Genomic DNA, 12,315 nt, shown 5'->3' on the forward strand with positions numbered 1-12,315 from the left:
AAAGTATGGACTAAACTGGTCCATAACCCAGTTCGATAACCCACAGGGAAGTTTTTCATGACTTTCTCCTGTTTGTATTCTCCAGCTACAACACACCACGACTGTGTCCATGAAATAGTTGCCCAGAGCAGGCAGCAATGCGTGTAGGTAGTGCTTACTGGGCTGCCCATAAACTACTGCAGTTTGTTTACATTTTTGAGTAAGTGATGGTTCCTCGCGTGCTTCTGAGCTTCGTGTAATGGCAGGGAGTGCAGGAGGAGACAATAAACAACCGTCCTGTGGCATGGTGAGCACCTTCATGAAATAAAGGTGTTCATTACATAGTGGTGCTTGGCAGCAATTGCAGGTGAGAGTGCACATTCCACACATAGCAGTGCTCCATCTTTTGAGAGACACTGTATGTAAAAAAGAAAAGGGACTGATAGATCCTTGTATTGTTACCCTAAACTTTTTATTGGTTATGTGTGCTTAGCTTCTGTGAGTTGTGGGCTTGTGCCTTTTGGTTTTTGCAAGCTGAGCAGTGTTAAACAGTCTTAAGGAGTATCAGCACGTTTCACAAAGACTTGAAAGCTGCAGGACACTTGCTTATAGCTGGGAGAGTATTCAGAAGGGTTGTGACCTTCTAGGTATGTTCGATCACCTTCTTTGAAGAGAATTTAAGAATAGATTTAAGAATAAACACGCCTTATTTATGTGGTGTTAATTTGTGGTGTTAATCAGTGATCCTGTAATCTGTCAAAGGCATTAGAAACACGATATTGACCACACATACTGGGGCAAGCAGTGTTTGATGGGAATATTCTGCAGAGGAGAGTGAGGTTGAGGGACGGGCAGGCTGTGAGCAGCAGAGCAAGCCCCGTAGACTTCACTTTGTGTGCATCTCAAACTGTAGCATGGTGATGAAGGTAAAATTTCTCTTTGAAAAAGAAAAGGCCTTTTCAGAAGGCGGCATAACTTCACCAGTGACGTGCCTCTGTTGCTGAGGTTTATTTTCAGAGTTGTTTTAATGTAAATTGAAAATGTGAAACTAACATTTTTCCCAGTCTGGTTATTTTCAAGCTTGATTCTTCCTATAAGTGCCTTGAACTTTGAGCTGTGGCTCACAGGGTTTGAGGGAAGAGATGATACTGGGTTATGGAAGGTGTGACTTGAGCAGATTTTTCTCAATTCTGTCTTGCTTAATGATCCATAGAGAGTCCTTGTGTATACAGCGTAGCAAAGATTATATTGTAGACTTATGTTATCTACTTGAAAAGGTGGCTACAGCTTGAAAAGTTATACCTAGGTTTGTTTTGTCACTTGGCAAAGTTTTTAATTTGACCTACAAGTCCCAGGAAGCATAGCAGGCTTTTTTCTAACAAGCTGAAAATCAGTTTTCTTGGTTACCTTTTTTTGTCTTGTGTCTCTTTACGTTTTGTGGTTACGTATTCAGATTTACCTAGTTCAGTTAAACAGAAGTCTTGGTATGGGGTCACAGAACAGGAGTATAAAACAGGATTCAAACTGTAGCAATCCAGACTAATTCCAGATAAAGGTAAATAGCTACGGGGTTGCACTTTCACCTGTTTTGCGTGCAGGCCAGCTCTGACCCCTTCTGTATTGACTTTCGGATTACAAGGCCAACAGAAGTGGCAGTTTGGCATTTAAACAAAGATGGGGGAAGGCTGCTGTCAGTGTGTAGCATTAAAGGCAAAGAAGGGTACTTTTGCAGGTGTTATTCTTGAAATCTTTTTTGGCTGAATCTGTGAAGTTGATTTATGAAAGGTTTTCCTCCCATTTGCTAGTTAAGGAAGTTTGATTCCTTTTAGCTGTCTAGATTTAAGCTGCGTAATTGCACTGCTCCATCTGTTCAGTCATGACAACATACAGTGAGGTTGTGATCTTAAGCTAAAATTAACATCGTTAGAAACACGGGTTAAAAAATTTGAGAACCCATACAGTAAGATGTATAGCTCTTGTCAAAATGTAAATGTTACCTGGGAATTGCTATTGCAGTGTTTCAATTTAGATATTTAACATGGGATTTGTTTTGTGTTGTGTTTTGTGCAGTACATCGATCTGTTTCATTTACCTAGTTGATCATTTCCTTTTCTACAGGGGTAATAAGTTTAGAAATTAGGTGTCTGAGTTTCTGTTTATTTTTTTGTTTGTTTGTTTTCTATGAAACATTTGCCATATAATGGAGACTTCCATTTGACATGAAGCAGCTAATAATTATAGTTGGTGCATCTACAGTTGATAGGCGTGCATTAGTTGGTAAGCCACAGCTAGCTACTTCCTAACGGACCCCTTGGGTAATTTAGATGCGGTCATTGCCACTTGGAAGTTTTGAAGTGCCAGATCCTATCTTCAGCTGTTGAAATTTAGAATTTGATTGAAACGTATCACTAGCAAGATAAGAAGCATAATGGCTAATTAGCGGTAGGACAGAGTGGATGTTTTGTACTAGTGTAAACTGATAATTAAGCGGGGTAAGAGGATTGGGAATAGCTTTAGCTGATCCATAGTCTTAGAGGGAATAAAGCGAAAAAGCTGTAGAGTATACAGACTAACAGGCTAACTAAGCTTGTGTCCCAAGCTTGCCTTGCTTTCTCTTAATTTGGTAAAGAAGCCACAGCTGGCATTACGATGAAAAAACGTAGTTCTGAAAGTACTACATGTACAAAAAGGTCCGGTGCCTCATGTCTTACAAGTATGACTAAAAACTGCTCATGATTTGCTAGCATCAAGTTCTCAACTGTGGCAGTGAGTAATTATAAATGCAATATTCTTTCTACAGGATGAATACTCCATATTTCCTCAGACATACTCCATAGACATCAATGGCTACATTCTTGTTTATTCAGTCACGTCAATAAAAAGGTAATAAAATCTGTTGTGTTCTAATAGTTCAGATATTAACCAGATGCACACACACACAAAGAAAATATAGCTCAGGCAGGAGCTGAATCCAGAATGTAATTCATTTAATTTCTTTTCACCTTAGAAGTTTTATGGAAATAAAAATGTTTTTCAGAAATTTCCCCTCAGATCCAAATGTCACAGATACTTTGCAGACTGATACAAAAGGTACTGGGTAAGAAACGAGGCAGTGCTGAACTGAATAGGTTGAAGTGTAAGTAAAACTACGTGGATTAGTACCAGGAATAAACAGTTCATTGCTGGAGCATACGTTACAAAGATGGACTTGAACATGATCTAAGTGGGCACTGTACATTTGTGTGAAGAGCCCAGCTAGTTGTTAGGTCTTGTCCTAGCAGCTTGTTACAGTACTGAGATTTCTTTGGCTTCCTGTCTTGGCTTGTTCTGGTTAACCATCAAAAACTTTGATATAAATAGCAGTATGAGATGTTTGGCCTGTAGACTGGCTCAAATGCCTTATTTGACAAATTTCCCAGGGTATCTGTTCTGTCCCCACTGTTGCCTGTAGTCAGCTCTCACATGAGGACACTGTCATAGCTGGAGTCGTTTACTTGCACCAAGTGTCTCAACCTCCTTAAGGTTTTCTCCTCTGCTGTTATTTTGTGCCTTCCCTTTGTTATTCTTGATTTCAGTACTGGTCGTTCTTTAATCGGTCTTAATTTTCTAGTACAGTACAGCATCTTCATTATGGCATTATTTTTGTTTGTTTACAATTATTTTAAGACCTGAAGCATTTTGCTTACTTCAGGTAGAAGAAAAGGTAATGCTTCCCTTCTACTTTTAAGCTGATAAACTTTTTTCAAGTGCTGAAGCATTCCAAGTCTTTTCCTCTAAAGCAGACAGAACAGCTCATCCCTTTAGTAAGAACATCATAAATTGCAGGTAAAACAGCTTGCTTATTGGCTCTTCTGTGCTTCTTGAAGTGACGTGGTCTGGTTATAAACTTCAGTTGCTTTTAAGGTCTTTAATGCTGAACAGATTTTCAGTCCTTCGTTCTTGGTTTTCATCTTTAGTTCTGAAGAAGTGAACAGGAAGCGTGTGTGATCTGGAGGAAATGCAACAGATGTTGGGCTTTCATGTGTTTCTAGATACACCACCTTTTTGCTTTTTTCTCCCCTTGATCGGAGGTTCGCTGTTGGTGCTGAGTAACCTGTATAAAATAGGACTTAGTATTCTCAGACTGAAGTAGAAAACCTTTCACTTCTAAAGTGAAGAGGAAAATGTTCGTTGGTGTGTGGTATTGTTGGGACAAAAGTGTCTTTAACCAAAGTCACCCAATTAAAGGAACGAGAATCTGTTTTCTGTTGTAGCATTCAAACAAAATAAAAATCAAATCATGGTGAAAATACTAATACAGATTAAGATATTTAGCTATATTATCTACGGTAGGTAGATAGTATATTCCTTAGTATTTTATTTTTGATCCAACTTAATCCAAGTTTTTTTTTTCCTTTGAAATTTAAAGTATTGATGACCCTTTATTGTTCAGACCCTTATCTTCAGTATCAAGACAGTGTTTAGGCAGAATAGATTTTCCAGGGTAGTCTGGTAGCTTTGATGACTTTCCCAGGCAATCAGATTACAGTTGCCATCTCTGTTGATTTCTGTCAAAGTGATTTGATCTGAGTATTGATTGAGCTGGGTGTGAGCTTTGACAGCAAACTTAATAGAAATGTCCTTTTAAAATGATTGTCTTCCCTACTGATCTCCACTGGGAAGTTTAAAATGGGACTTGAGTAAAAACTAATGACCTACATTTTTAATATTTATTTATTTAATATATTTAATATTTTAATATTCCCAGACTCTCAGCTACAAGGTTACTGGAGGGCTTTTGCTCTAGTTTAAATTCCAATTCTGTATCTTGCCTCTGTTCCATGATTTTGTATAGGATATCTCTCTGACAGCTAATAATTTTCTGTAGTATTTCACACATGGAGCTGTTTTCTGTAACCCTGTTTGCTTGACAGAACTGGAAAGGACCTCTTAAGCTCTCTGGACCTCTTGCTGTTTCGAGACTTGATGTGATGATGTTCTTTTTTGGATTGGTCAATATCTGTCTTAAATTGTACCCTTGTTCCTTTTAGCCTTATTAATTTGGAAAGCTTTCTAGAACATTAAATCGATCTGGTCAAGCTAGTTTCATTCCAGGTAGTTCTTAGCAGCTCGTATCTCTGTGTCAGAATCATGTTCAGGTTTAAATAGCACTTCTTTCAGTTTTCACCTTGATCTATTAATAAAGATCAGCTGTTTATCCTTAGTCTTTTTTTAAACTAAAAATGGAGCTCTTGAACTAGACTAGTTAAGCAGATGCACAGAACTGGGAACTGAAGAGCTGAGGGTGGGTTGGTCTCTAGGGTATTTAGCAGAATCATGCACTGGAACCACGGGCGAGGTCTTACCGCTGAGCTGTGCAGTGGCATGGCATTTTTCTAGCTATACTGACAGCAACACGCGTAATAGTGGAAGGAAAGAAGTGATTGTATTAGATTTGTGACTCGGTTATCTTGTGGCTAGTATGCTAGATCTTTCCTGTTGCTTCAGATGAACTGAGAAACAGTTTTGTAGTCTTAGATTTTTTTTTTCTTTCAGTTTACAGGGTCATCTAATTTCATATGTAGTGATGCATCTGAACTTTGTCACAACCAAACTCTGTTTAAATCTTTCTTTTGAAGTAATTAGAAGAACCTGAAAGCCCAAGGCAGTTCTCAAGACCAAAATTTCACTTCTTTCCCTTTCATCACAAGTTCGTTGTAAACCTGAAGACCTTCCATTGATTCCACTTTTTTTAATGGAGTCTGTAGTATTTGAGTTACTAACAGCAAGTTGATCGAGTTGTGCCACGCTAAGTCACTTTTTTCTTTGCAAAGTGCTCGTTTTCTCCATAGGATATACTAGAACTATTAGCAAAACATAGAGGGTGAGTAGAACTCAACACTTCAAGAATTATTTCTGAAGTATTCCAAACTGAATCTTACTTGACACAAAATTCTTCTTAAATATGGTCGTGTTTATTGCTCCGGAAGTGAGAAGTTTTAGTGATTCGAATAGCTCGAATAGTGTTTTCAGGCACCAGTTCTTTGAGAACTTGGAGTTGGAAGTTTGAGCGCTGCTCTATTTTTTAAGAGTTTCAGTTCTAATTAAAATGCAGCACAAGTCAAGACATTGCTTGTAGCTAGCAAGCTTGGAAGTTGGAGAAGTTTCAGTCGCTTTTTTTGTTGTGTAGTTGTGTGTCTGGTCTGTGAACCTGTGCCTCTCTTAACTCTGAATTGTGCACTTCATGTACCAGCATTTTTTCCATAATGTAATTAGAGGAGTGCAACATCTGCTCTTTAACCCTGTTTATAGCTTGTTCTCAAAAGTGCTAAATGTCAAATGCAGGGGATTTTCTTAGTGGGATTTTAGGCTTCTCAGCATTTCACAGTACTGTTCCTTATCTCCAGTCATGCAGACTTCACCTATATGGTAGGGGAACTGACAAGTATCTGAATAACCACAGTTTCAATACCATCTTGCTGATCAGTTTACTTACTTTCTGTAGAAGGTTGGAATTCGGGCTTCTCTTGGCTTTCACGTAAACAAAACCAAAGAATTCTGTAGGAGCTAACTTCCTGTACAAACTAAAATGCTGAATTCTTTCATGGTGGATTATGCTTAACCTAATAACTTTTCTTGTTATTAACTTTTTCTTTGAAACTCTGCTTTAATTTGACATGCTCATCCAGGGTTGTTGGACTCAAGTAGTTAAATTTCTTACTGCAGATACAAACCAGATTGGGGATGTGGGGCTTTTAGCATTTGTATGTTAGACACATCAGTCGTGGGTAATGTTGTTTATTTCTGCAAGTATCATAACTGGGGAGGCTGTAATGATAGTCGTAGCCTAGTCTTTGTTGCTGCCTCTAGGACCATTTGGTCTATTGTACACAAATCAGTAACGCTTTCAGCATCTTTGTAGTTCTGCCGCTATACACAGAGTAAGCATATCTACATATGCATTTAATTGCTTGTGTATTGGGTATTAAGGATAAACATTGGAGTGCATGTGTGACTTCATCCCTTTATTTTGCAGTTTTGAAGTGATAAAAGTTATCCATGGCAAGTTATTGGATATGGTGGGAAAAGTCCAGTAAGTAGTGACACTTTCATCTCATTTCACTGCAGGCATGTTACTAGTACTTTGTTCAGTATACTATAACTGTTCTGAAGTTCTGAACTTTCTTTCACAGAATACCCATTATGCTGGTTGGAAATAAAAAAGACCTGCATATGGAACGGTATGTGAACTCCAGTACGTGTGAAATGCAAGACAGCAGCCGGCATTCCTGTGGCTGCAATAGGCTGGTTTTGTTCTTGGCTTTCCGTAACTAAAATCAAAATGTAGGTTAAAACAAGGTACTGGCAAAGGAATTGTGTCCAGAATGTGAACTAGGAGTCAGGAGCTTTTGTTGTAATGTTGACTCTCGCTGCAGGGTTCCAAAGAAAGTGGCTTTACCCTTTCATCAAAACAAGTAACAGAAATGTTTTTTACGACTGTAAGAGATAAGATGATACTACAGATTAGGAGAACAACCCGGAACTTTGGGACAACTCTTTTCTGAGTCACATAGTTTTACCTGGCCCAGTTGTGTATTTGACAGCAGCAAATATCAAGTGCTCAGGATCAGACTTTGCAAAACATTCCTGTTATATATGCATTTATGTGCTTCAGTACCGTGAAGACTTTCCTGGAGTTTCAAATTCCAATTCTTCTGTGAATCATAAAGAAACACATTTTTTTTTCTTCTATCAGGGTGATCAGCTATGAAGAAGGGAAAGCTTTAGCAGAATCCTGGAATGCAGCTTTCTTGGAATCTTCTGCTAAAGAAAATCAGGTAACAGATTTAAGATTTTTTTTGAATAGCAATGTAATGGGATGTCTCCGAGTTTCACTTAATACAGGAAGCTGAAGTATTTGCATGTACTGTACAGATACTTTGTGTAGATTGTTGGAAACAAAATGGATGTCTGCATTCAGGTTTGTGTATACAATTTTTTTGGTGCAACTGTAAGCGTGAGGGTGAAATGAAGAACTGAAAACTAAGCTTCACTGAGCATAGCGGAACAGTTAGTGACATACTAAACCTTGCGTATCTGTGCGGAGGGTGGGTGGGACAGGATCTGTGATCTGCTGCAGTTACCTTAATTTAGGAGCTCGTTGCTATTGTGGAGGAATGAGTTGGTGTAAGGGGATGAACCTCATGTTTTCAGGTCTAGGCAAGACTTGGTCCCTCTAATAAGGGTAATAATAGCTTCACAGGCCCATGTCTAACATTTTTCTGATTTGTCTACAGCAGAGGCTGTCAGAATGATAGAACAGTAGTGAAGTTCACAGTCTGACCAGTATAACCAGCATACATTTACTCCAGCTGGTTTCCTATCACAAAAGTTTAATTATGTGTTAAATAACATCTTATTTTTTGTGCTGTAACTTACTTTAAAATGCCTTCTGAATCTCTTCTGGCTTTTGAATTTGTTCCTGTGGCTGTTAATAACACTTTGTCATTGATTTGACAACCTACGTATTTACTTCAAGCCTAAACCAGTAGGTTCTTGTAGCTTAATGAAAAACTTTATTTTCATTTCAAGAGGGTTGTGTCTCTTTTTTCTCGTTTTTTGTCTCAACAGCATTAAAATTTCTGCTTTTTGCAAATACGAACATACGATAGGGTCAGAAGGACGCTGTCAGGCTAGTTCTAAACAAATGAGTCCTTATGCAGAAGAAATGCTTACGTTGTCTCATTTTTAACTTAGCATATCGCATCCTTGGCCTCCTTGATAACATCAGCAGAATCAAAAGGGCAATCCTATAGCTAGAACAGCACCTGTTTACGCAGCCTTTCTTCCTTCTGTGCGTCCCCAAAAGCAAAACAAATAGCTCTTGTCTGATAATTTGTAGAACTACTGACAATAGATGCTTGTGTAAAGTTGGATTTTCCCTGGAAGAAAATTCAGATTTTTTTTCTCCAGATACGGAATACTTGGAATTAGGTACTTCTGTTTCTGGCTAAGATTTGCACTAACCTTGTCAAATCTGGGTATGATGAAAGCATGGAATTTCTCAATATCCTCTCTACTGCTGGAGAGCTTCAAACGCAAACCCACAGAAACTACAGAAGAAGAATAAATCAGTTAAAAGAATTTGATTTTTTAAAACAACTTTATATCTGGAGTAGGCAAAACTATTCCCTGTACTTTTTTTTCTTTTTTGGCATATGTTCACAATGTGTAACAGTGCAGTAGTGTATATTTTACAGAATATCTTTTCAATAACTTTCTGAAGTTTGTATTGTCATGGTTTAAAAAAAGGGAAAAAAAGCTGGGTATATTTATGCAAAGAAGCTACGAGCTTTATGTGATGCTTGGCATGCCTTGCATATTAAACCGCTGCACTAACAAAGTCCCATTGACTGCCATGTATTTGTGTCTGTTTCTTAGTCTAAGAGTACTGCACTGAGTTATGCAGCTAGCTGAAATTCATGTAGCAAACTCGTAGGCTTCAGGGAAATCAGAGTGGTAATCGTCAGATATTCAATCTTGTTCCATACAAATCCCAAGGAGAGTCAGAAGTTTTGTTATTTCTTGCTGTTAAAGTTGTTCTTACCAGGTTGCCCTGTCGGTGTGATCCATCAGGACGCAGATCACTGGGTAGTGCGGGTCATTAAAATTGCAGATGCTGTCCCTTTGGGGTCAGAAGCAGGTTCTCGGGAACAGGTGCTGAATACAATTCCTCCTTGCTGTGGAAAGGGAAGTACGGTGGTAAGGTCGTGCCTCTTGTGTAATACACCTGGTAAATTTGGCTGACTTCAGAAGTTCGGGAGATAATGTGTCACTTCGTGTGCCCACAACGTGTGACTGATTTTAGGCTGTCTCACGTGCTTCCTTTGGGGGTTTGGGATGTACAGAAGACAGTGTGAAGCAGCCCAAAACTGGGGCAGCTGTCCTGGTCTTCCTGCAAACAGCTGCTGAGGAATGCTTGTTGCTGAAGGAGGTGGCTGATTGTGCTTTGAAAGCAAAGTATAAAGTCTACAGCTGGGGGAAAAAGAGACACCGGGCAGGTAGCAAGATGGGGTAGTGTCTTCTCCTATGAGTTATACCACAGAGACTTCTGAACTCACGTATTCTCCCCCCCCAAATCCTAATCTGACAGGATCAAACCAGCTCATACATGGAATTCTATCAAGAGAGAATGTCTCTTCCTGCTCTGAAACTGTCTCTGGTTTGGGGCGAGGCAGGGGAGGCAAAAGGTTAATTTTGAGTTTAGTAACAAGGCTTATTGTCATGCTTTAGTGCTGGATATTCACCTTAAGTCAACATCACTTGGCAGCAATTTGCTCTTGGAGGTTCATCCAGATCTTTTCGTGCCCTGCCTTGGTACAGCAAACATAACTTGCCTGTGAAGATCAAGTCTAAGTTCCTTCCAAAACTGCGTCAGATTGTTTTTACTGTACAGAAAGCTAATTTGATGCGTAAAGGGATGAGCTGGACTAGACTGGAGCTTCAGAACTTCAGTAGAGAGCTCGGACCTTCCTGGGTGAGGGGGACCCTGTTAATTCTGTCTCTCTGAAATCTATCCATGTGTATTTGGTGGATGTGAGCAGAATGACAATCTCTATCTGCTGTGCAGGCTGCAATTGGTTTGGTACATGATGTTCTTCACAGCAGTGAGGAGAGTAGGCTTCCTTGCTGCAGAGAGGCGGGAGGCTGCTTCAGGTTTGGCCAACACGGTCTGTCCTTTTCGACAGCTCTGTTTGTTGCGAGGAACTGCTGAAACCAGAGAAGGTATTCCCTATTGCAGGCTCTGATAGCAGAGGCTCTTTGCCCCCTAAAGGGGGGTGGGAGAGCATTGACTCATCTCACTTCCTGCTTTCATCCAAAAAAATCCTGTCTGGAGCATCTGTGGGAGTTCTAGGAGCATATCCATACTGTGTTAGGCAATTAAAAGTCAGGCAATTAAAATAGTTGTGCAGATCAACGTAATCCAACTGTACCTGTTCTGCCAGGAATTGTCAAAAGATACCACATCCGTGAAATGGCGTGGCTTTGAATAAGTGGAAAGCAGGAGAGACAAAGATCTGAGCTGACGTGACGATAAATGGTGGTGGCTGGCAAGAGTTCCCCAGGTCAAATCTATTTTAGGCTCTGTATCACCTCCTCGAGACTCTGGTGACCTGGTGAGGCTTTCAGAGGAGGCTGTGTATCAGCAACATTTCAGTCATCTGGGGAAATCCCTAGCCTTTGAGAAGGCAATTCTGGGACTCGATGGAAAAGATGTCTTTCAAATTACTGCTACTGGCTAGAAAATATTAACCAGATTGAGTAAATGCTTCCTACAAAACAGGAATTTTGGATTTTTTTCAGCGCAAGCACGCTATAAAACAGCACACCTTCAAGCTAAGTGTTTGAGGGCATCAGCTATCTTGTAAGCAACATGAGGCATGTGGATCATGTCCTCTTGGGCTGTGGGCTTGGAAGCCAGCATCAGATATTAAATCTCTTCCCTGGACCCTAAATGTGCTTGTTGTATTTTCTCAAGCTGCTTAGTAAGCACTGGATATGTCGAACTGCTTTGTATCTACTGGGCTAACTTCAGGAGCTTCAACCCTAAAAAGTGGAATTCCCTACTTTGTTCCTCCGAAGTCATAGTGTAGTACTTCGTCTTAATCCCAGTACAATAAAATAGCAATGCTCTGAAATACAACAGAATCCAAATTGGTCCTTAAACCCAGCTGAAGCTGGAAGCCAACTTTAACTGGAAGAACTTAGGGAGTAACAAGCATCCAAGTGTGCTCATCCAGTTGTGTAAAATTCATTAGGTGGACTTACTTGAGAAAGGGGAAGGAAGGAGCAAAAGTTCTCTTAAAAATGAACTGCTCGGACATTACTCTTCAAAAAGAAGCGATTTCATCTTCATCAAGCTCAGAAGCTGCAGTGCTGGGTGTATGCTTCAGAGAGACGTGGGATCTCGGCCTCCCCACACCCCTCTGGGATCTGGAACATTCACCTGGGAGGGTGTTTGGGCTGGCAAAGGACTGGGGAGGAAAACAAACCTTCCTCACCTGACTATTGTTCAAGTTCCTTTGCCCAGTTCTGTGCCAAGAACAACCAGGAGCATGAGCAGTGGAGAATTTCCTCTTTAAAATAATAGAATGGGGGCGTATTTGAGAAACAGAGCCCAACAAAGGCTGAGCTGACGGTGGCAGCTGTGGGCTGCCTTTAGGTGCTTGGACCTTCCTGCGCTGGCTCCTGGCAGCGTGTTCCTGACTTGGGCAGCAAGAATTCACCTCCTGGGCTGTCTGCTCCTTACATACCGTGGGACACACCTGCAGAAGCAGTTGAGCAGTGAGCAAGTGT

General features: G+C 40.1%; 1 protein-coding gene across 4 annotated transcripts in view; it reads left to right on the forward strand.

Moving 5' to 3' along the window:
* The window catches only part of RHEB (Ras homolog, mTORC1 binding), a 40,728-nt gene that overhangs the window by 25,353 nt on the left and 3,060 nt on the right, over nucleotides 1-12,315 (forward strand). For 2 of the 4 annotated variants that reach the window (XM_083824675.1, XM_083824674.1), the window contains exons 4-7: nucleotides 2,780-2,862; nucleotides 6,995-7,051; nucleotides 7,152-7,199; nucleotides 7,715-7,796. In XM_083824675.1, the coding sequence (XP_083680801.1) occupies nucleotides 2,780-2,862; nucleotides 6,995-7,051; nucleotides 7,152-7,199; nucleotides 7,715-7,796 (270 nt within the window). The remainder of the gene's footprint in view (nucleotides 1-2,779; nucleotides 2,863-6,994; nucleotides 7,052-7,151; nucleotides 7,200-7,714; nucleotides 7,797-12,315) is intronic. The other 2 variants (XM_083824677.1, XM_083824676.1) reach the window with 1 other exon arrangement.

Source organism: Anser anser (genome assembly GCF_964211835.1).
Source record: "Anser anser genome assembly, chromosome: 2".
NCBI lineage: Eukaryota > Metazoa > Chordata > Aves > Anseriformes > Anatidae > Anser > Anser anser.